The sequence below is a fragment of the Porites lutea genome, chromosome 4, assembly GCF_958299795.1.
Source record: "Porites lutea chromosome 4, jaPorLute2.1, whole genome shotgun sequence".
Taxonomy (NCBI): domain Eukaryota; kingdom Metazoa; phylum Cnidaria; class Anthozoa; order Scleractinia; family Poritidae; genus Porites; species Porites lutea.
In genome coordinates, this window is record NC_133204.1 from 22,352,201 (window position 1) to 22,376,669 (window position 24,469).

Genomic DNA, 24,469 nt, shown 5'->3' on the forward strand with positions numbered 1-24,469 from the left:
GAAGAAGAAGGAGCACAAATGTTTAAAAAAGTCTACAGTCTTTATTCTGCATTTTACCCCAGTCTGCGTTTTACTCTTAGTCTGCAGTCTGCATTTTACACTCAGTCTGCATTTTACCCCTGGTCCGCAGTCTGCAGTCTGCAGTCCGCAGTCTGCGTTTTACACTGATCGCCTAAATAAATACAGCAAATTAACATTTCCAAGCTGTAATAGATTTTGATTATTTTCTGTGGGGCAAATTGCCCCCAAGAGCCTTACTCACTGCCACCAAACTTAAATTCACTACTGGCAGCTTAAATTTGAAAAAAAATTACTGAAACTCCTGAAAAATGATCAAATCTGATAATTTTTTTGTATACAGTGTATTTTTGTTCCATACCTGATGAGCTAGTTCATGTGAAACCACAGTAGCAACCCTCTTCTTATTGCTCTCAGAGGATACACCTTCATTGAACAGTAATGCTGTCTCTCGATAAGTGATCAGTCCCCAGTTTTCCATGGCTCCAGACGAGAAATCAGGGATGGCAATCATGTCTAAATAAATTTTGTTACAATATACATGTGTATGGGTGAGTTTTCTATTATGTCAAGTGCAATATTATCAAATTATATACATGTAAAACAGCTGTAGGTCACTTCTTAAAATAACTGCTTGCAATAATATATTACTCACATATTGTTAATCTCATGAACATGATGAAAGCTGTTGGTTTTTGAAAATTTGGTCATTAATAGGTTAAGTGTCATAAATGTGATACAAAGCCTTTTTGAACTTCGTAGTGACAAATATATTGCTATGACTAATGAATCTGGTGGATATCACACATATATAATGACAATCTACATGAATGCTTAATATTTGCACGTACATCATAAACAGGTTTCAAGAAAGCAGCTAGTATTCTTTATTCCCATCAAAAAGTGGAGAAAACGTAGAATGAACATTAACTCCAAAGAATATCTTGCTCCTTATAAAGCAAGCCAATCAAAAGTGAAATTTACATGTTTTGGTTTACTTCAAAACCATATATATTCTATATGTAATTATTTAAAATACGTTTACTTAAATTTTAGTTAAAGGTATTTTTAGCTCATATATATATATATATATATATATATATATATATATATTAATTAGCACTTATCCCGGAGAAAAAATGAGTGGATAACTTGACTTGTATTTGGGCCAGGAAAAAGGAGGAGACTACATTAACAGGGTGGTCTAACGCAGGAATTTACAATAGAAATACAATAATATTATTACAATACAATACAATAATTTATTTAAAGTGGAAACATACACTTAGCTCTATGGATGAGTCAGGACACAGCCAGCGAGCCATGTATTAAGAAATATAGAAAAAAATTGAAAAAGCAGTTATACGAAAAAAAAATTACCGAAAGTATACTGTTGAAAATGAGTGTTTAATGCCAAAAAGCCCCTAAACCTCATGCGTAAAATAAGTTTTTAGCCGTAAACAGCACTTAAACCTAATCTGTATTAAGCAATTTAGTAAAATGAGCGCTTACCCTATTAAAAACAGATTCATAAAATGTACATGGTTCCGCGTATTTTGTACGTGCTTTTGTTGTTGGGTGTGTCGCCTGATTAAAAGCGAGCGATCGGGTGAGTCGCCTTCGCTTTGTGCAAGAAGACTTGTAAAACTTGTACATTAAATGAATCTTTCTGTAAAGAACGAGACGGCTTAACAAGCTTGAAAAACAGTTTTGGAAAACGTCTAGCCAAATATAATTTTCTTTTGTTTGGGGATTGCTAAAATTGTATTTCAAGTAAACGCTGTAAAATTCGCAATTGAACTTATTCTTCGAATTCAAAACAATGACCAATGTTCTGTCTGCACGTGCGCTTTTGGGCGAGTCGCCTGAAAAAGCAAGCGATCGGGTGTGCCGCCTTCGCTTAGTGCAAGGGAGCTTGGTTTTCATTGGTTATGGCTCGCAAGTCCGTTTTGAACGAAATAAATGGTTTCAGTCATAATTAAGGAACATCATATAGGTGACCTTGCAAGTTTGTACTATAAGAAAAATATAGAGCCTTTTTACGCCGCGAACAGGATGAAAAAGAAGACTTCACCGGCCTTTTCTCAAAAAACGGGAGTAGTCCAGCTTTAAATTCTGCTCCCCAGAAAAAGCTACAATGAAAATTATTTAAATTTGTAGTTTAAATTCAATTAAATTTTTTTAAATCGCTGCACTTCTTTCATTTGTGGTAATTAAATGCATATCGATTCCGAGGTATACCCAGTTTGATAATTTGTGCAAAACTCCTCTACACCGCCACAAGTTTTCCGAGTGATGCACTGTTTCAGAGTGATTTTTATTTCATCAGGTTCTTTTCTTTAGTTGTGTTTGTCTCTGTAGTGTCTGCTTACATGATCCGTTGAAAGATATGTCGAATAAAGCTTCATAGGAGCTCACGAAAGGAGATTCGCTTTTCATCTCAAGTATGGTTTCAAGCTGTCAACGGTCTATGCTTGGCTGAATTTAAACAATGGCTTCCTGGTCAGATGGGGGACAAATTTTCCACCATATTTCGGTCGCTAGGGCTTGCGGCTCGCCATGTAATTTACAGGTATGCCATGATATGTACTACAAATAAAATGCAATAGAACACTTTAAAATTTACTCTTCAGCTAACAGGCCAAGCAAGTGTATTACTGCACTTCTCACCCTGCTTGGGAAGTGGATAACCCAGGTTATAGTATTGCTCATAGTAAGTAATGATATCCTTGCCAACACCCAGTGCATACTTAGTTTGGTTCACCTGAGCAGGAGTGGTCCACACTCTGAGCTGCAATAAAATATACATTAAACAATAGTCAATGATGAATAGTTAAAAGAACATGTAGTTGTTTTATTTTATTATTTTTTGTAAATAATAATAATAACAAAAAAAAAATAGTCAATGATGAAACGTCCTAATTTTGTGAAAATAAAACTTCCACCCATTTTGGTGCGAAGATGCATGATGCTTCAAAAGATAAACCCCATATAAGCATTGCTGAGAAATGACTCAGGTAAGGTAGATACGAACATACATTGATTTATTATTTTCTTTACAGAGCGAGCCTGAGCAGGGGACAGGACAGCTTACAGTGTACACTCTGTTACAGTATAAAACATGGCAGTGCAAATGATGCCAAACTATTAAACCCAAAAAAGCTCCTATGAGGATATATTATATAGCCGGTCCCAAAAAAGAGTCCATAAACTTATATAGTAACCCAACAGAAGTGTCACTGCATTCTTTTCTTGGTATTTGTTGATGAATCAACCTTAAACCTACACTAGCTGTTAAGGTACAATTTTAGTCCATAATCCTCTGCCCAGGGGCCCCACTCACACATTTTAATGACGGGGGAGTCCGACAGAGGTTCACATTTTATACCCAAAAAAATCCCAACTTCAGAATTTGTTTACCCAAAAAAATCCCTACTTTTTTTAGCATACCCAAAAAAATCCCTCAGTGTTTTTGCATCAGTTAATTTTATTATTTATCTTCTGAAATGACTGAGTCAACGACACATCTTTGTATGGGTTCATAAACCACTTTGGCAAGCTTGATGTTATGTTACTAATATTTTCAAGAGAACTTCTTCATACAACAAAAATGGGATCACAATTGACTGGACCTCTTAGCTCTTGCTGTAACTCAACAGCATTGACTCTCGGTTTGAGTTTAGTTTACAAAATCAGTTTTCCTTGCCTTAAGTTTATTTTTACATAGCAACGTGGTCATTTGAAAATAGATATATATCAGCAGGTAAACATCTAATTCATAAAATGTTTACTTTGTATTGTGGTCTTGATGACTACCTTGAAAGGCCTTGAATTACGTGACCTATTGAATATTTCTCTCTGGATTAGATGCGCGTGGAGTGCCGGTAATTACTTTTCAAATAGATCACAATCTCAGAAATATCCCGTAAATATAATAAAACCACACAAGCAGTAAATTGCGCTTATGTTATTGTTGATTTGAGCTGATGAAAAATACAATACCCAAAAAAATCCCTGTGTTGTTTTCGCGACCCCAAAAAATCCCGGCGTCTTTCATAGACCTAAAAAAATCCCTTTTGGCCAAAATGTCAGACCCAAAAAAATCCTTCGGCCACCCCCATTATTAAAATATGTGAGTGGAGCCCCTGGGATCCTCTGGTAACCCAACCCCAAAAGGTCCTTGCAAAAAAAGGTTCACAACAAAATACCCAACCAAAAAAGGGTTCTTCTTAACAACTGATTTAATAATGTCAAGGTTTCTTGCACAGGTCAGGAGGGCAAGTCTCTGTAGCCTACGGGGTAGTGGTACTAAAAAAGAAATTATATGGGGAGACTCGCCATGTAGGTCCAACCCTTACCCTTTTATCATACCGTTCTTGAAGCCTGAAAAAGGTACCCCTTTCAAGAGCAACCTCCCCATATAGGTCATTATAAATAGGGAGTAACCTCCCCCCCCCCTCCCCCTTTGGCTCTGTAGATTAATTTATAGGTTTTATTAGGAAGATTGCTCTCCTCTAGCTGTTGCAGGGTAACCTTGTTCTATAGAAAGGAACCTGTAAAAAAACTAGCCAGAATTGTCTCTGGAACTGCAAAAGTTATTAACTGACCTGCAGTTCTAGTAAATACGTCCTTTCAACCATAAAATCTACAAATTCCTGAGGAACCTAACCCACGATTCCCCGTTTACATAAAGAAATGGTGCAGGGGGCCAACATTGTTCTAATACCATACTGCGGCATTGAGGCACTGTAGCACTGCCACCCTTTTCGGGAAATCAGCCGAACCATAATTAGCCCAAGGGGTCACGAGGGTGCAAAGAACGAAAAAAACCTATTACAAAATGTACATAAACAAACGTACACAAACATAAATTTCCTTATAATATATATAAGCAAAAATTTAATTGGTTATGGTATCTTTAGAAAACACCCAATCAGTTGAGTCAGGGTTTGAGCTAGGATTTGATCACTGGGGGACAATTTGTCCCCTTGGCTAAAATTTTGGGGGACATTTTCATTTTTAGGGGGACAGAAATTTGTACACCCTTCTGCTGATGCAAAGGGGTTTGTCTTCTTAGCAGGGCTTCTGATAGGTCTCGGAAGAAAAAGTCAAATTTTGCGGGATTTTTAGGGACAAATTCGCGGAAAAATCGGCTGATTTCGCGGGAGTTTTCGGAGCAAACTTCACCGAAAAGCAATCGGTAAAAAAACGGCCGATTTTGTGGTTATTTTCAAGGCAAATTTGGCTAGAAATCAATCGGTTTTGCGCTGATCAGACCAGCCTTTTTAACGTTTTTCTAACAGAGGTCATCATTTGCTCTTTCAACAATAATACGCTCCAGAAATGGACCAATGGCAAAGCCTTTAACATCATGGCTAGTGCCCAGTTTTTCGCAAAATAATTTGTTTGCACGTTCCAAGATAAATTTGCAAGTTTACGGCAAGTAAATAGCCCCAATGGCTGAAATAAGTTTCAAATATGTTGTACAGACATGTATTTGATAAGATTTCTACCGAATGTCGCGGCTCCGCGACCGCGCGAAGAATGAGAAGCCCTGTCTTAGATTTCCGACAAAAATAGCAGTAGAACGTGGCTGAAAAGTAACTTTGGAGTGAACTGTAAAGGTGCGATAAAATATACTTTCCACGTTCTGTTTCAGCTTGCAATTTCTGTACTGAAATAAATCTCTTCGTATGTGCTTCCTTTCGAGTTTTTTCCCTAAATTTTGAAGGGGACAAATTGTCCCCTTGGCCGTTTTTTAAAGGGACAATTCCGATTGCAGTGCGGGATTGGCGCAATGGCGCGGCCTGGCTCAAACCCTGTTGAGTTTAAGCTGTATCAAAAAATTGTGACCTGCTTTTCTCCCTCATGACCCCCTTTCAGCTTCTCTATGGGTCATGTGAACCCCAGTGTAGAAAATCCTGGTAAGAACACTAGGCCAAATAATTGTATATCTCCAAATAAGAACTGTTTGGACTTACTGTTATGTTATTAAATACTCCAGTAGTTGTATTTGTGTACTTGAAGTCACAGACAATAAATGCCAGTAGATAAGTGGACATTGGAACAGACCTCATAAAATATGAAGCTACTCTTCCATCTGGCAAATTTTCAGATCTTTCTTCAGGCATATTTGATAGAGCTGTGTAGTCTTTATCGTGAACAATCACAGTTGAAAATGTAGCTTTCATCTCAGGTTCATCAAAACAGGGTAGGGCCTTCCTGGCATCTGTTGGCTCAAATTTTGTGGTAGCAAGACGTCTGCAACAATATATTATTAGGGACTTTAAGATCCAATGACGTGGACCGCAATGAAGGACGTAAAAAAAACCAATAGGTTTTATAGGCAAAACTGTCAACAACTTTGCACGCTTTTTTGTACATTTCTCTGCTCGTTTTTACACGACTACGACACGAACTTTCCTAATTTTGCGTTTTATGGAGGACGTAAACAAGCAACAACGAAATTTTATTTCTCTTTCTGCACTTGGATATGGTCCCTAGGAATTCGACTCCAGGATGGTTCACCTACATTTGACAAAATAATTAAGTGGGTAGGAATAATTGCACGATAAAGACTGAAAGAATGCAAATTCCCTTTTCAAGCGACGCTCTCATTGCTGTCGTGTTGTTGGATCTTAAAGTTCCTATTAACCAGTTCAGTTGAGAACTTGCTGCAAGTTTAGAAGTGAAAAGTGATGTAGTTACAGTCAAAACTCTCCTTATTGGGACAGTGGTGGATCCGGGGTCTCTCCCTTATTTTTAGACCAAACTGAGGCCTGAAGGGCCGAAAATTTTTTTTGGAGACCAACCCTGACTATGTGAGGGTCTAAACCCCCCCCCCCCCCAACTCTTATCTTGAGGTCTGGATTCAGCACTGAGGGACACTTTTTCTCGCGGAGCGAGCAGCTGTTAGGCCGTGAGCGAAGCCAGTTTATAAATTTGTCGCGCGCACAGCGCACGTATCACGCGAGGATCGCAAGCGAACTGCGATTTCGCTTTGGTCATAAATCTTTCTATCGCTTTGGTATCCGCAGTTGTCTAGCAACAAGCCATAAACAAATCCTAAAGACGCCATTCAACATGACATCATCGTGCGTTTTGGGTTTCCAGGCAACACGTGTAGAGACTTGGGCTCATTTTATTCATCCTCTGTTTATTGTACGTTGGCAAATCGCAAAATATTTCTAAGGCAAATAACCGGGGGTTGCAAACACAACAGTGCTCGACTGGACAGGTGGCTGGAAATCCTTGTCGTGGAAGGTTTAACACTGAAAGAACAATGACCTGAACTTCAGCGAAAGCAGCGAAGAAGAAGACCAGTCTGTTAATCGAGTGGCCTACAGCCCTAGAGTGACTAAACACAGAGGTAATGCGAAATGGTTTTGAAATACTCGTTTGACCTATTTTTCCTCAAATGTATCTTTGAATTCATGATAAGTACAGCTCCATAAGGTTCAAAACAGTGTGAATGGTAGAGAAAAATACTTCGAGCTTATTAATTTTCACAGGAAATGGATGTAGCAATCGCATGGCCCAGTGGTTAGAGACTGCACTTTTTTCGGTAGAGGAAGTTGGGATGCGCGTTCAAATCCCCGCGTGGCAACTTCCGTTTTTTTTTCTTTCATCGTTTTTTTACCCTTTGGCTTTTTACTTTTTATTCTCACTGCTGACCCTTTTAGCTTCGCGAGATTTTTGCTAAAACGTATTTCTAGTATAGTGTGGACTCCTGTCTAATATGGACAGCTCTAACTTCATAAAATCCATTAGCCCTCGATAATATGCGTAAACACCTCTGTTATGAGGTAGCCTGCGAAAACAGCCATCTTTTCTTGCTCCTTGCTGCTAGGGACATTTCGCCAGGTTGAGCATCTGCGCCCCAGTGACAGAAATTCCATACAGATGACATAAAATCTGTCTGGAATCTGGTCAGGAGCTCTGATGGTTGACATGGTAGTTAAATTGTTTTAGCTACACTTTTTTTTACATTGTTTACAGATGACAGACAAAAGACAAATGGTCACAATTAAAATAAAATGTAAATGCAATGAATCTACACAGTCAATATTTGTGGAATATATTCTTCTTGAGAAGAAGCATTCAAGTTAGCTGGAGCTCATTGGAGAAGAAGACAAAACTTTACCACAATCAACCAGGAGACACTTAAAATCAGACAAATTTACATTTGGAACCCCATGGCTACTGGATTAATTATGTAAACATTGATTTACCTCATTGCTGTGGAATTTCTGTCTGTAGCTTAGCCACAGACGTCTCACCTTGCGAAAAATCGCTAGCAACAAGGAGAGATGGCTGTTTCCACAGGCTAGTAATGTGGACACTTGGTTCTGTCCCTGGCCTTTGATGTAAAGCATTAAGGGGTTTGGTCTTTAACCTAGCCTGTTTGAAGCCTTAATTTAGAATGTGGGAGGAACCACAAAGAAATGTTATTGCAAGCCACTCTCCCCTCCCTCAACACTTTTTGGAGTCTTTAACCTGTGCACTACCCGACTAAAATTTCATTCATTTTATTTTTTAGCAGAGCTCATACCCCATCTTTTCTTGATGTCCTTGGATTTTGTTGGTACCTCCCTGTAATGCAACACACTCCAATAATCCAGGTGTGAATGTATGAGTGGGGGTCCCTTGGGTATCCATGGACCCTCTTTCCTATTTACCTCAGTCCCCCTTCGGTTCCTCCCAATTACACCGCCCCCCACCCCACACCCATTCTATATCTGTCACTGTGTTCTGCAAGAGTAATCGTGACAATGTCGGAATGCAGTGTGTAAAGAGTAATCTCACACGGAAGCAAATACCTACCTTGTTTCATTGTTTTCATTCTTGTAGGTGCTTATGTACAGGCCATTTAGTTGACTTGAAAATGTGGAATTATAGACCATGTCCAGCACATACTGCCCAATTTCAAGGTCTTTCTCCAGCTCGAAAACAAAGAAATCATTTTTGGGGTATACGAAGACCCTCTTCAGCGCCAATTCATCGCCTGGGGAAGCTGTGTTTGGTTCTGCATCTAGAGCACGCTTAAAAACTTTTGCTCGAGTCACATTCATGTCGTTGATGTGAATGAGTATGAAGGACATGTATGCTGATTTTGCAGTTACATCGATCAAGACGGAGACATTTCCTCTAAAAGTATTTTTCTCCAGGTCGGGATCTAGATAAAAGTCGTAGTGGATGGGAAGAATATTTTGCGGTAGCCTGACTTGATACCATGGCTCAGGTCCCGTTGGTTCAGTGGGCGCCATCGTTATCGATGTAGGCTCGTCGGTAGCTCTCACTTTCTCTCTTTCCTTTCTTTCCTCCAGTGCATCTTTTCGTGCCTGCCTAGCGCTCAAAATTCCCGACAACACTCCAACAAAGATGATAAGAACGATCACAATAACAACCAGCACGATTGCTTTTGTTCGCGTGATTGTAAACACTTTGTTCGAATCTTTATGATCATCTCCACCGTCTGTGTCGGTTTTCATTGGTAGCTCTTCAGAATACATGTTTCTGTCCCTTGCGTTTGGAATATTTCAAGAAGAAACCAATCGTTAAATAGCTAAGCGTCTTATCATAGACGCTGCGCCAAGCCAAGCGATTAAACATGAACCCAGTCACATGTAAAAATTTGTGTAAACACCGAAATTAAAAAAACAATGAGGTTGATGTCATCGGCCACCATTCTGGCCAATCAGAGAGGAATTTGTTAAAAGAGCGGGAAAGGAAAGTACTTGACCGCGCGGTCAAAAAAGAGATGAAAGAAATTATAAAAGACACGAAAACAGGTCCATCTCAGCTTTTCTAATATAACGCACGTCATTTTTCACTAAGTTTGATGACTGAAAAATGAAAACTAGTGAACTACAATGTTCGAAAATAAAATAGGACAAAATAGAGAGCCAATGCTGACGGTTGAAATACGGTTCGTCCAATCAAGAGTCAATTTTTTAATTTCCAATTTTAAATGCAATTCAACAACAGAAAAGGTCAATCAACAATCTCGACTTCCTTTATCTGTTGAAAATTCTGCCAATGCACAACCTTATTTTACGTTAAATATATCTTTTAATTAAATTAAATTTTAAGTTGAAGCGCTGGTTGAAGACACCCAACCCTATTTTTATGAGGGTACAATTTCGACAAGCGACAAGGCCTTGAAACTGCGACATATGTGAAGACAGGGGAAATGACGACAAAAGACACAAAGAAGGGTCGAAACTGCGACAGCGACGAGAAAACAGCTACAGCGCAAATACAACAAACGACGAGTTTTGAATTCAGACTGAGGACATACGTACCCCCAACCCCCCTGTGACAGGGTCCCTGCACACGGATCTACAAGGCGTCCTAAATTACCTTGTCAGATACCTTGTTAGTGTTGTTTTCTTAACAATACTGAATAGCCTGGTTAGAAGGACTTTGTTCATGAGAGTACAATCCAAAATTTTACTGCCCTAATGTCCAGCACATGCTATATACATAAAGATTTAATCAGGGAGTACCCCCAGAGGCAACCTCTACCCTGGGGGATCTTTCTTCTCCCCACCTCAGTGGGGGCGCGGGAAGAAAGAATCCGAGAGAACCCTAGCATGGAAACGATGTTACCACACTGTAACCCCTTGCACTTCACCTTTGTTTTAATAGACCTATTCGGCTAACTCAATGTTGTACCCAATTCAAACCCTTTGAGAATAAAACGTTTTGTTTCAGGAATTTCCATATCATTTAAATGTGCATGCCACGTTCTAATGCAAATACAGTACACAAAGAATCTTAACCCTGCGCGATTTGAATTGGGTACAACATTGAGTTAGGGCCTGTTTACATGGAGTGGGGGACCCTGGTCTAGTGGGGTTGGTTTCTTTTGTTTTCACGCTCTGGGGGACACAAAACAAAAGAAACCTACCCCACTTGACTGGGGTCCCCCTCTCCATGTAAACAGGGTCTTAGCCAGATAGGTCTATTTGTTAGACCAACTAGTCTTGTTAAAAATAGTGTACAGCTGTTTTCACTAAAATAACCACAACCACTTTTACTGATATAGCAATGAGAAAATTTATTAATGGCATCCCTTGACAACAGAGAATAGCTTGCATGTTTCAACAGCCCATAACACGCTCAGCAAAGAAGCTATAATCTTTCCTAGTAACTAAACATACAGAAATTAATGCATAACAAAAATTTACAAAACCTTGTTTTATTATATACTGCATAATGAAGAGAAAAAACTGTGAACTTTTCCATGTTATCATTCGGTCATACATTACTTTACATACAATCGGACTCTCTCATTGTTATCAGTGTTAATGTTATTTTAATAGGTACTGTACAAAATATGAATTTCTGTGATAATAACTTTATTTACCCACCCCACCCACTCAAAGGCATTCTCATGCAAGAACTAAATTAAGGCCGAGTTGTTCCAAGACCCATTAGCTTTACTTCTGGGTTAACTGTAACCAAGGTATATGAGTTGTCAAGACAACTGCCCCTGGGTTAGTGTCAATTATCCTTTCAAACAACTTGGCCCAAATGTACAGTACAGTTCTCCTTACCCTCACAAATCTGCATGTATTTACCAAAAAACAAGTGAAAACTCACAGAGAAATTAATTTGCAACCTCAATCAATGACAGAATATAAAAGATATTCCTCCAAAATAATTAAATACATGTAATAAGGACACAGTGAAACACAAACTCGCTTAAATGATATAATTTTCACAAATTTAAAAAACTATATTGGCTTACTTATTACACACAGGAAAGAGTAAGGAGAATGAATAACTACTGAAATATTTGACAAGTTATCATAGACTAAAACTAGTGAATTAGGGTGAACGTGCAGAACAGAACAGTTCTTAAAATTGTGTGACCTGCCTTACACATAAGAATTTTACCGAAAGGCCACTTTGAAAAATTTGGTTTGGGAAAAATTCAACTGAAGGATTCCTTAACAGTAATTATCATTTCTATAATAATTATGACAGAAAAAGATATGGTAAGTTGACTACATGTACTCTGACTTCCACAGAAGCAAAGCATATGATAGCTTGATGATCCTACACATCAACAAGTATTGTTATATTCCTAGACTTTCACTCAACTAAACAGTGACTGCCATTGGTTGATTCTTGGTCATGTGGCCTTGACTAAAATCAAATGTATCCTGATAGTGATACATTAAGCAATGTACCCCCCTCGGGATACATCGCAGCATGTGATCAAAGCATGGTGGAAAGTGGCGTGAAAGAAGACGGGAAATACACTGCCAGTTTTCTTTTTCATGAATGAACACAATAACCCAAACACAAAACCTCAAGCTAAAAAGGAATAATTTAATTATCCGAGAAAAGAAACAGCAGCTAGTGGAGGAAACAGATGCAGATAATATAAGAAAAGTACTTTGTAAATCATTCATTCAGTGGTTTTGAGCATTAAATGTGTGTTGTTATAAGTACCGAGTCAACTATTTTGGTCTGCAGGCCAGTTATTCTTTTGTTGCTGTTGAAGTGAGAGTCTAGAAATATAACAAAACACTTAATGTAAGGTCCCTCAGGAAACCAGTTAGTTTTGTTTTCCCTCAAGTCCTGATGTTTCTCAAGACAAAAATCTTGGGGAAACAAAACTAACTGTTTCCCTTGGGATCTGACATAAAGTGTATAATTATCATTATCAAATTTTCAAAAGTGGCTTATCCATAAACATTGATAAAGTGATGAAATACAAGTATTTTAAAGCCTGCTGCACGACCAGCAATCTTCTGTGCTTTTAAAAGAAAGCTGCATGAATGAAGACAAGCATTAATTTTAGTCTGATCAAGCTATGTACACCTGTTTTACCTTGCTCTGTAAAATTGGTTCAAGCATGAGACATTTTAGCTAATTTTGTAATGATCATTACTAATAATAAAAGCACTCTACAAGCAATAATAGTAGAAGTTATTAGTGAGAAGGGGGAAAGAGGTACAAATGTACACAATGTACATATTGTTATTGCGTCACAGCTGCAAAATGACAAGATAGGATTGATGTCTAAGTGACTCTGGGAAGTTCCAACATCACAGTACTACATGTACTACAGTGTATTTTGCAGGTATTCACCAGTTATGAATACCTTGACCACAGCACACTGCCTAACACTACCAAACGGCAAAAAGATTATTTAAGTTTTTCATCTACAGACAATAATAATTATTACTATTGTTTGCATTTGCAGATCACGACCTCTGAGTTTGCCATGCTGAGTTCCTTCAAGATGCAGCATTATACATATACATTTCATTGACAGCAAATGTCACAAATGCCACAGGGCAAAACATACGGGAAAGAGATTTGGGATATGATAGAGTTTTTCAAGTTAAAGTATAAACATAATTTGGTGACAGTCTTTTTAAACTTTGTGCTTGACTTTTCTTTCGTTTGCAACTTGTACCAATTTACCACTCCAATAATTATGTCTGCTTTAGATAATGGATTCATACAATTATTTATCATGAGCAATGTGCTCATGTTTTAACACTCTTTTCCTTGGTAACTGGCAAAGGGTAACAAAGCCAAGAACAAAAACAGGTCTCAGTGGCCACTACAGAGGCAAGAAATCACTTATTTGTGTATATTAATTTTAAACTGTCCTACATAAAACTTTTAATTTAACTCAAGATAATTTATTACCTGCATTGAATTGAGCCTGTATTACATGGTAGATCATCAAAAATTAGTCTGGAAGCGACAAATTTGAAAAGAAATGCTTGGGAAAAGTCGCAAATTGCACAGACATACTATTACTTTTACTACTGTTAACAGGGTCCACACAAAATACACAAAGTCTAAAACTAAGTTACAACTCAAGCCCTGTGCAATTTACAGTGATTACGACACAAGAACAGTAAACATTCAACACCAGACAGCATTGTTTTACCCAAGCACTCCTGACTAACTTCTTTTATCTTAAATTTTCTGAATTTTTGAACCAACAACAACTGGATTGTCCTTTGATATCTTGGCCCTGCCATCAGCCTTGTAATCAAAGCTGCAGTCGTGTTTATCTGAATATCTATGAAGCCCACAGTACACATTTCCACATCTGCATTCAAATCCTGCAAAAAATTAGAAGTATCATCTAATAAAAAAAATTTCACGCTCAGCAATTTTTAGAGGGTTACATGTACAAGCCAACTTTGAAATAGAATTATACAGCTTCAAGTAGCAGAGTTGCTTGAGTACAATTACAAATTTCTCCAGATTTTTATCATTATCATGTTACTGTGTAAATAAATGTCCATACACACGTAGCAATTGAGAAGCAGCAAGTCACCCCTATGCAGCGGTTTTCCAGCACAAACAAAAAGTGTCTGTAACACTACCTGATGGTTTTCCAGTGAAAGAAAGCAGCTCCCTTTATTAGCAAATTTCTGGAAAATTGCCATTTTCAAAACTGCCAGCGCCCTGGACACTTTTTCTTCAGAATAGCGAGTGGTGAAAAGGTTAAGGATTAGTATGGGGTCCAGGGCACTCTGGTGGCGGGGTGGGAAAAGGAAGGAGAGCTTGCTCCCCATTGACTGAGCCGTCAGATTTCCGCCAATCAGCGTGAAGCAGAAACAAGTGTGAATGTAAACAAACACTGAAACACGAGCCAAGCACAATGACATCATTACTAATGCATCTCCACCAATCTGCATGTCACTTTTTCGATACAGATATTCAAATTCCAGAGATGTAGCTGCAAGCTATCCTTCCTTTTCCCGCCCTGCTGCCAGAATGTCCCAGAAAGCTTGCTTGCAGGCTATTTCAGATGCTGAAAAAGCTTGTTTCCAGCGTAATATTGAGCTCTTGACGTGGAACTATCATTTTGCAAATTGATTTCATGAAAATAAGTGAGGTTTCAGACTTAGAAGCCACTCCAAAAAGCATTTCCTCGCATTTGAAAACGTGGTCGTCTTCACCTAGGGTAAACATGTGCCACTGAGAGAAGCGAAGCTTGCTACAGCCATCATAAAAAGCAATCGGTAAAAACCGGCCGATTTTGTGGTTATTTTCAAGGCAAATTTCGCTAGAAATCGATCAGTTTTGCGCTGATCAGACCAGCCTTTTTAACATTTTTCTAACAGAGGTCATCATTTGCTCTTTCAACAACAATACACTCCAGAAATGAACCAATGGCAAAGCCTTTAACATCATGGCTAGTGCCCAGTTTTTTGCAACATAATCTGTTTGCACGTTTCAGTGAAGAAGTTCAAAGATAAATTTGCAAGTTTACGGCAAGTAAATAGCCCCTATAGCTGAAATAAGTTTCAAATATGTTGTACAGACATTTATTTGATAAGATTTCTACTGAATTTCGCAGTATTTTTCGTGTTTTGTGAATTTCGCGGCTCCGCGACCGCGCGAAGAATCAGAAGCCCTGTCTTAGATTTCCGTCAAAAATAGCAGTAGAGCGTGACTGAAACGTAACTTTGGAATGAACTTTAAAGGTGCGATAAAATATACTTTCCACGTTCTGTTTCAGCTTGCAATTTCTGTACTGAAATAAATCTCTTCGTGTGTGCTTCCTTTCAAGTTTTTTCCCTAAATTTTGAAGGGGACAAATTGTCCCCTTGGCCGTTTTTTAAAGGGACAATTCTAATTGCAGTGCAGGATTGGCGCAATGGCGCGGCCTGGCTCAAACCCTGGGGCCCTAAGCATGGTTTTACCGAATTGTCACTATGATGACGCCCTAATTCAATCTGGCATCACTGCCCTTTCCCAGAGAAGGGAGGAAGCTTACATAAATTTTATCAAGCATGACTGTCTGTCGTCTCCGGTACTCAAGCCACTAATTCCTTGTGCGTCAATTGACAGGCCATACTGCCTCCGTTCAGGCAAACGTGTTCCGGTGCGCCTTGTCCCCAAGACAAAGCGGTTCGCAGATTTCTGCACCATTAAGTTTCAAAACCAATTGTAATCCTGTGCTCTGTTATTTTTTCTCTGTTATGTTGTGCTTTTAATCATAGTTACATAATTATCTATTTGATTGTTTTTGTATTGTATTGTCTTCTGTTATTGTCACTTCAGGACCTTCCTTGTTATTCAGCCTTTAGGCTGCGAGAGGGATATCAATAAACTATTACTATATTACTATTATTATTAGTAACATGTAAGACATACTAGTATAGGTAATGACAACAGCACCTCGTGCAGCTGCTGGTCACTCAAACTTCACAATCAAATTACTGTTTATATTCTCATCGCACGCTGCCTTTGCCTTGCATGTTTTCATTACAGACATGTGGTACTTACCAGTTAATCCTACTTTTTTACGACACATAAAACATCTATTTCTTTTGGATTTAGCTTTATCCTTTGTTTCGGCTGATGTTCCAGCCTCAGCTTCAGCCTCAGGTTGCCTTAAACTGTCACTATCCCCTGACACACTGCTGGTTGATGAAGAAGGACTGACTTCGGCAGCTCCAGCTATATCCTCACTTGCAGGCAGGTGAGAACTACATGGTTCTTCAGATAACCCTACAATGATACAGGTAAAATAATACAGTTATAATAAATAAAGTAAAAAAACAAAAACGAACATGATGAATTTGCCAAGCTCAAAAGGCTGAGCTAAAATGCATGTATTTTCACAGCCATGACACAACATAAAATGACAAAACCAAAATGTACAAGTACAGTAAAACATACAGAGCTGTGCTCTTGCAGCTCTCACTTGCCCCTGGCACCTTACTTTTGCCTGTGAGCTCCTAGGAACACTGGATTTCACAGGTTCAGAGCACCGGGCTCCCTTCAATTTCACTTAGAGCACAGCCTTGACATACTTAAGATATGAATCTTGTACATAATTGTTACTAATGTGTTTGAAAGTACTAGCAAGGTAGTTAAACTTGGGTTCTAGCAACAGTGTGATAAAAAGTTTTCTGCCAACAGCACATGATTTGGCAAAAAGTTCCATATCTTGGCAGCAATGCAGCAAGTAGACTTCAGCCCATGTGTAGTTGTTTTGACTTTAGGCAATGTTAAAGATAACCCCTCATACGATACTAACCAGGTATCTCATTAAAATTAATAGCATTATTCTAAACAACAAGTGTAACAAATGTTTCATTTTAAGCAAAACCTGTAAAATTATCTAGTACATAAAATGTCGCTCTTCAAAATTGCCACTTCCAGGGGTATGTTCTTTAATTAAAAACAATATTGCTCTTTCCTACAATACAGTGTACAGTTCACAGGCAGTAGTGGGTCCAGTACTGATATACCAGTTGCTGCTGCACTGCATTTGCTTAACACCGTATTGCTGTTATGACGAATACATTAATGGAAAGTTATGCTATAAAACCAAGCCCTAGGATTTCAAATCCCATGGAAAACAATTTTTTGGTTCCGCATCCAGAGATCGTGTGAACTATCTGCAAAAAATTTTTTTGCTCCATGAAAATTCTAGGAAACCCAACTCCTAGATGTTTTCAACTTTTCAAATCATAAATACAATGTACTTTGGGAACGATTCAATATGGCAGACAATAGAAAACTGATAGATGCTAAACGTTTTAGTTTCGTATATACAGTGTCAGCCAAGTCAAAACTAAAGAATTACTCTACTAGTCAAGAATCTGAGTGAAAAAATAGTGTATTACTGTAAATTGATCCCTAAGGCTAAAAATAATTATCACTGGGAAACCATTTTTTGATTCTGTTATTTTAAGACCACGGTAACAGCATCATACCAGGAACTTTCATTACAGTAAAATCCTAAGGCTTGGTAAACATAATTGCAAAAATACCACCTCCTCTTAGAATAATTTCATAGAAATATAAGCCATTGACAATAAAATGCCAAATCACTTGAACCTTCCATTTTTAATGTAGTGACAACCTATGTAGAATCATCAATATCTAAAATGTTAATTCATTTTGACAGAATTCATGTTAACTTGTTTTAAGAATGTGTCAGGCCCTTGAGAGGTATAGCTGTAACTATCATACTCTACACTGTGGTTCAAACTTCAAGTTTCTGTCTGAAAATTCTAAAGCAATGAAGAAATTCATTTTTTAGACCTGTGTTAAATAAATTAAAAAGAGGGTAATAACACCTTCGACATTTTTCAGTTTTGAACAAGATGATTGTCAGACAGCCACAATACTGAACTTTTTTGGCTGTGTTTGAAGAACTCTTTTTGTAAATACAGTGTAATCCTACATGTACATTATATTTATTCCCATGGTACTTTTCTACATTATGGTCACAACCAGTGAAAAAAGTGGATTTGACTTTCAAGCAAGCGGATGAATGCTGATTACTACACTGTAAGCATTAGCTTCCTCTACTGTTATTCATTACCAAATTAATGAATGAAAGAATATTAATGACTAACTTATTTAAAGCCAATCCAAAAAATGCTAACCTGTTGACGGACTTGACACCATGGATGCAGGACTGGTGGTTGGTGAGGACTGCTTTCGCCGTAAAGCATCTTTAAAACACTTGGAACACATACCATCACTCGAGGAACTGCCGTAAAAACCACATCCCATACGACACAAAGATGGTTGTTGTGTATCGTCAGAGCCTCTTTCCATAACACTTTTGTCAACAACAACAAAAAAGTCTTATCAGTTTTCAGAATAGCATCACACAACAATAAATACAGATGTACATGGTTGTAACATTGGAAAAATGAAAGTGTTGCATTAACCTTGCCCTTAGGCACATTAATCATATTGACAACAGGGAATTGCACAGAAAAGACAAGTACTCATAGGGGAAAAGAGCCACAAAAATTCAAAAACTACAAACTAAAGCTGTAACTAAAATTGTAAGAGGAAGAAAGCAGTAAGAGACTCTTTCACCCACTGAATAATGAACATGCGAAATTCCATACTTAGCAGTTTTAAAACAGTGAACTTATGTATGTGTCTGAAGCTTTTTGGGGATTAAAGTGACCCTCTTGTGATAATAATTCTTTGTCACTTGGCATCCTTTCTTGCAATTTAATTCTGGTACATTCTGTACTCTTGTTAAAGAGGTAACAGGAAATAAATCATGGTGCAAGGACCAAAATACTACATCAAACACCGTAGCCCTGGCATACAGTACTTTTATGTACAGTAGATGTATATGTAAGAATAAGAAAAACTGACCACTGCTAAAAAATTTAGTTATGTCCACAGCTAGAGGAGTTTATCAATCTTGTGAGCAACTGGCATAACTTGTCAGTGTTTGTTGGTTTTAAGTTCTTGCCTCCATGCCAGGGAAATGCTAAAAATGAACATGTATACACCGTATTCACAAATGGCGGACACGCGGGAAAAAACTGGTGCCTAGTCATGAAAGCGAGGCGTTGGAGGATAAACAAAAATTTCAAATGAAGACTTTCAGTGAACTTCCAGAGTGTTTAGCACGGATTCCACCTAAAATAACTTTGTACGGACTTCTTTTTAAATACAGTTACGTGGGATGTCTTCTGCTTTTAATGTTTAGTAATGATTTGCTGTTTGCAATCAAAAGGGACGAGTATATCTGCAAGGAAACAGGATGATTTTGTAGGTTTCCGAAGCATCAGAAGCAGGACACGACAAGTGGGCGATGGCTTGAGAAAAGCGGCAAACATGTTGGCCCAGCTTCACACTGTAACCGAATACGAAAGCCAGATCACTACAATTCTGTAAAACAGAAATAAAAACAGATATTGGTGGCGAGAAAAAGAGAAATAAGCGACGGATATATGGCCACTGAAAACAGGTCAAGCTGAGAGCGGGTGAAAGATTCATTCACGAGGCTCATTCATTCATGTTAGTGACATCTTATACATATCTATGTATATATGTATGTCTGTATTTACAACTTCCTTTGGATCATATTAATTCCGTCGCTTTGGAGCGAATTGTTAGAGGTACGTTGGCAGAGCTTAGCAAAAATCTCATGATTTCGTTGTCATTGCGAAATAATTAAAAATAATTTTATCAAAATTAGAAGCTGTAGTGTGTGAATCTTATGGCTTGCTATTTGCCTGGTCTCCTTTAGAGCATTATCTCAGAGAGCTCTTGGTAAAAAAAAGTGGTATAAAGCTTACATTTTACTAGGTTAAACTTTTAAGGCAATGTTTGTGTCAGGACTGAACATGGCAAGCTTCTGTTTCGAATAATTAAATTCGAGTCTGGATCCGTTTAAGAAGACCATCATTTTATTTATTTATGTATTCTTCGACTTTAAAATATAATGGAACATAAAGTTAAAACTCTTAACAGCCAACGATAAGAAATACGAAATTACTCGCTGAAATGATGTGTCTGGCTTACCGAGTCTGCCGAGTAACAAGTTGAAATTTTGAGCGTACTCCACTCGATCGCTCCTGCATTTATAATAAAAAAAATAGTTATAATTGATGTCCTTCGTTGATAAAGACCAGAGAATAACGTCCTGGCAAACAAAAATCAAACATAACTTCATCGAAACCTCAGTCACCTCTTCTTTCCTGTCTTCCTTTTTTCCATCTCGACTTGAACTGTTTTGTTCAACGGCAGACGTCTCTTGCGTTAACAAGTAGGCCATGTATCTGTCGCTTATTTCTTTTTTCTTGCCACCAAGATTTGTTTATATTTCTGTTTCACCGAATTACAGTGAGCTGGCTTTCGTACTCGGTTTCAATGTGAAGTTTGGGCCAACATGTTTGCCGCTTTTCTCCAGTCATCGTCCACCTGTCGAGCTTCTGAAGCTTCGGAAACCGACTCGAAAACCTACAAAATCATCCTGTTTCCTTGCAGATATACGCGTCCCTTTTGATTGCAAACAGCAAGTCATTACTAAACATTAAAAGCAGAAGACATCCCACGTAACTGTATTTAAAAAGAAGTCCGTACAAAGTTATTTTAGGTGGAATCCGTGCTAAACACTCTGGAAGTTCACTGAAAGTCTTCATTTGAAATTTTTGTTTATCCTCCAACGCCTCGCTTTCATGACTAGGCACCAGTTTTTTCCCGCGTGTCCGCCATTTGTGAATACGGTGTATCAGATCTGATATTTTGGGCTCTGCACCTTAATCTGTTAACCACTTGGTGTGCAAAAAATGGTAAATACTCTTTATGCACTGCTGTGCATTTTGTTTTTACATACTTCAATTGTACGTTAAGTGCAAGATGGTTACTTTGTTTAGTCAATTTCCCTCCGAGATCTACAAAAGTAACTACTGAAGACAGTAAATGTGATCCTCCCAGTTAAACATCTAAGAGACTTACAGTAGTTTCTTGATTAATAGTGTTTGGTAGCCACCATAAGGTGTTTTGTCTGTACTCAGTAATTATGCACAGCCCAACATCCAATAAAAGTAAAAAATTGCAACCGGGTTAAGACTGCTTGAGTTTCTAAAAGACATGACATGCTGATATTTTATTGTTGATACTGGCAGAAAAACGCTTTACAATAAAGAGTATACAACCAGACCAATGAGACTTTCTAGATTTATACAATGTAGATAAGAACATTTGTTTGTTCAAAATGCTCTAGAGGAGCCCTCTTTACCGACATCATCACAAGCTCCTAGTGCAAATGCATTCCAGTCACTTCAGGGCACTTACATAAAACTTAAACTATGCAGACTCATTTTCTGAAAAATCTCTTAACAAAATGTGGCAACATAAACACTGCTGTTTCATTATCTTATGTCCTCACTGAGGGAAGAAAGAAAGCATGCAGCTTGTCAACGCACATCCTCAGAGTATGCTTTGGCATTCTTTGTTGTTATGAAACAGTCACTGACTGATTATACAACTGTTGTACGAACAATTAACCAGAAAGCACTTGGGTCTCATCTCCTCATGGTAAACATTTTTTTGTATACTTTAGGCATTGCAATGTTCCTCCAGTTCAGAGTTTTTGACAAATCTAACCATATTTAAGTTTTCCACAGCAAATGGTTTTATCCCACTTTCATGAAAGTGAAGCTTTCCTGACAAGATTATACAACGCTTGGCATAAACGCGATTGATACTTAACTACTCGTTCACAGTGCAAAAGACTTTGTAACGAAAGAACAATTTCCTACAGTGAACAAAAATTACTTTAGCCTGAAAATACCTACGCACTTGTATTTTCGGAAGCAATCAAAATAAATTATTTTACTTTTGAATGAAATGTTCGACAAGAAAGTTCAAGAAATGTATTTATATATGCAATGTAAATTACGTTGGTCAAAGTTGAAGTTCTTACATACAAAAAGGTTTGAACAGAAAATAGGAAAACAGGGTAGAAAGAAATATTATGTAACAGCTATTCGCTCAAAGAAATATTTTGGCATTAAAAGGTTGAAAGGTTCGATCTGCCAGGGAGAGAGAGAGAGAAAGAGAAATTATTCGTAGAATTTTGTAATATAGCTGTTTATTGCGTGAGTCTATTCACAAGAGATTTCAGAATTGTACAATTTCTCGTCAAAACAGAATACTTGGAAGTAATTGAGGGGAAAGCAACAACGAAACTACACATTCATTAGAAGATCAAACTAAAAGCTAAAACTCTGATGATTTCACTTTTCGCCTAACACAGAATATCACGAAGTTCACTGAGACCAGTGAGCTAGAAAATTTTTCGTGGAAATGATATGTCGTTCAAGTCGCTTTTAAGCAACAAAGGCAAGCGTCCTAAATACAGGCATAGCAAGAGTTTTAGGCCACTAAAAAATACCTTAGCAGAAATAACATTGACAGTTTTTACGCAGACCGACTTCAAATGGTCGCCATGTTTGTCCAACATTAATAATTTCGTGCTCCCTTAACGGGTCGAATATGACGCGAATTACGAAGCCACAATTTCTAGAGTTTAGTTTCCCAGCCACCAATATTTCTCAAGAAGATTTCATACAAAATGCTTTAAACAACGTTTAATAGCTTTTAAGTTACGAAGAAACTACAAACGAACAACACAGTAATGAAATAAAACCTATACAAACACACGAACGTCCTGGCTTCACCACACATTACGAAAGAGAAAGACGCGAAACTAAATCGGTGTAGGCGAATTTCACCCAACCTAAGCTTATGATTTTACGTCTGCTCCTTTAAATTTACATTTCAAGGGGTAGTAAATAACAAATTGAAACTGAAAAGTGCAGTTTAAGCAGTTATTCCGTCGTTTCTTTGAACTGATTGTTCCCGTTTATTGCGTTTTATGAGGCAGGTTCCGTCCATCGGGCATGACTCGACTGGAGGAAGATGCCCTGTGGTTTGAAAGAAATGCTCTTTACCTCCACTAGTTTAGCCTACTTCTCCGAGTTTATATAAAACAAAAAAATGTGGTTTACAATTTATGTATCTTGTGTTTGGTCAAAACGGAGGTAAAAGAATGAAAATGAAACAAAGATCTTGGAGAATTATGTTCGCCAGCTCGAATCGCTTGGCAGCTTCAAAAGCCGTGCTAGTCACGCGTGGTCTAGGGAGGGCCGACGTAATTCACCTTTGAACATTATATTGCAGAATTCTACAGCCATTTGAACGTCTTGGATGTCCGAAAATCACATCTTTTCACATTTTAGACGGATCGTTTTTGTAAGAAGGTTGCTATCACAGACTGCTGACAACAAAAGCCAAACAAATATGGTTCACCTTTCTGGCAGCGCCCAATGTGAATTTTGCATCTTTCGTGCCACATGTTTGTTACTAACCGTAGTTAAACACTATATACTGCCATGGTAGACTATACTCACCAAAATTTCGACGAAACACGCCACGAATAATGCTTCGACCACGAAACGATGCTCTCGGTACTATTTTCTCTCCCGGAAAATGAAGCGATTTCCTTTTGTTATGGTCTCTGTGACGTCACATTAATTCAGCTCAAATGTCAATCAACTGCATTTAGCATCATGTGATTGGATGACTCGTCAAAAAGCCCTCTATACTAAAACCATGGGGTGACTGAAAGTTGCCCCGCAAAATAGGCCAAGGATACAAATTGCATATCGTTTATAAATCCAGACTTTTCGAATACATTTGTGAAACTTCAAAATCAAATTTCGTTTTATTCCTCGCCTTATTTGAGTTTAATTGGAATACATCCTTCTTTTGTGGACTTTATTTGGGGTCTCTTGAGACGACCGAAGCAAAATAACAACTGACGAAAATACTGGCAATCATACTTTGGATTAACACGTCACGGCCGTCATGGAGGAAGTCACGATTACAAATTGCATGCGCCCGCGAAGGCATCGATAAACAACACGAGTTTCGTCATCCGATCTATTTCTATGACATCATAAATTACTGGAAGCCCGGTTATTGCACTTAAAATATTGAAACAAGTTCACCGGCGATTCTTAATATGCAGCAGTACGTGATTTTTGTTATTGAAAGTATCAACAAGGTAGAAAGGATAGATGGCTACTAAAACTGAACTAAAAACTATGTATTAAATATAAAAAGAAAAAGAAATGGAATATGGAATATATTTATAGAAAACAAAAACAGAGCG

General features: G+C 38.0%; 2 protein-coding genes across 3 annotated transcripts in view; both read right to left on the minus strand.

Moving 5' to 3' along the window:
- LOC140932917 (aminopeptidase A-like) overlaps positions 1-9,657 on the minus strand; it is a 30,548-nt gene extending 20,891 nt beyond the window's left edge. Inside the window, exons 1-4 of one of the 2 annotated variants that reach the window (XM_073382414.1) lie at positions 8,842-9,656; positions 6,000-6,279; positions 2,689-2,809; positions 380-534 (exon numbers count right to left, since the gene is read on the minus strand). In XM_073382414.1, the coding sequence (XP_073238515.1) occupies positions 380-534; positions 2,689-2,809; positions 6,000-6,279; positions 8,842-9,530 (1,245 nt within the window). In that variant the 5' untranslated portion in view covers positions 9,531-9,656. Of the gene's footprint in view, positions 1-379; positions 535-2,688; positions 2,810-5,999; positions 6,280-8,841 lie in introns of both variants that reach the window. The other variant, XM_073382415.1, reaches the window with a different exon arrangement.
- A 1,548-nt stretch (positions 9,658-11,205) lies between these two features.
- Positions 11,206-23,834, minus strand: LOC140932919 (AN1-type zinc finger protein 6-like). Its single transcript, XM_073382417.1, has 4 exons — positions 23,706-23,834; positions 18,417-18,595; positions 16,300-16,524; positions 11,206-14,120 (listed from the first exon to the last, which is right to left on the minus strand). Exons 2-4 carry the CDS (start codon positions 18,589-18,591, stop codon positions 13,972-13,974), a joined length of 549 nt encoding a protein of 182 aa, XP_073238518.1. The 5' UTR covers positions 18,592-18,595; positions 23,706-23,834; the 3' UTR covers positions 11,206-13,971.
- Between the last annotated feature and the right edge of the window lie 635 nt (positions 23,835-24,469).

Excerpts from the sequence above, each read along its gene's own strand:
- LOC140932919 (XM_073382417.1), bottom strand. The coding sequence starts at position 18,591 with ATGGAAAGAGGCTCTGACGATACACAACAACCATCTTTGTGTCGTATG. Across the intron at positions 16,525-18,416 it reads GGTGTCAAGTCCGTCAACAG|GGTTATCTGAAGAACCATGT; the intron begins GTTAGCATTTTT and ends GTATCATTGTAG. Across the intron at positions 14,121-16,299 it reads TAAAAAAGTAGGATTAACTG|GATTTGAATGCAGATGTGGA; the intron begins GTAAGTACCACA and ends AATTTTTTGCAG.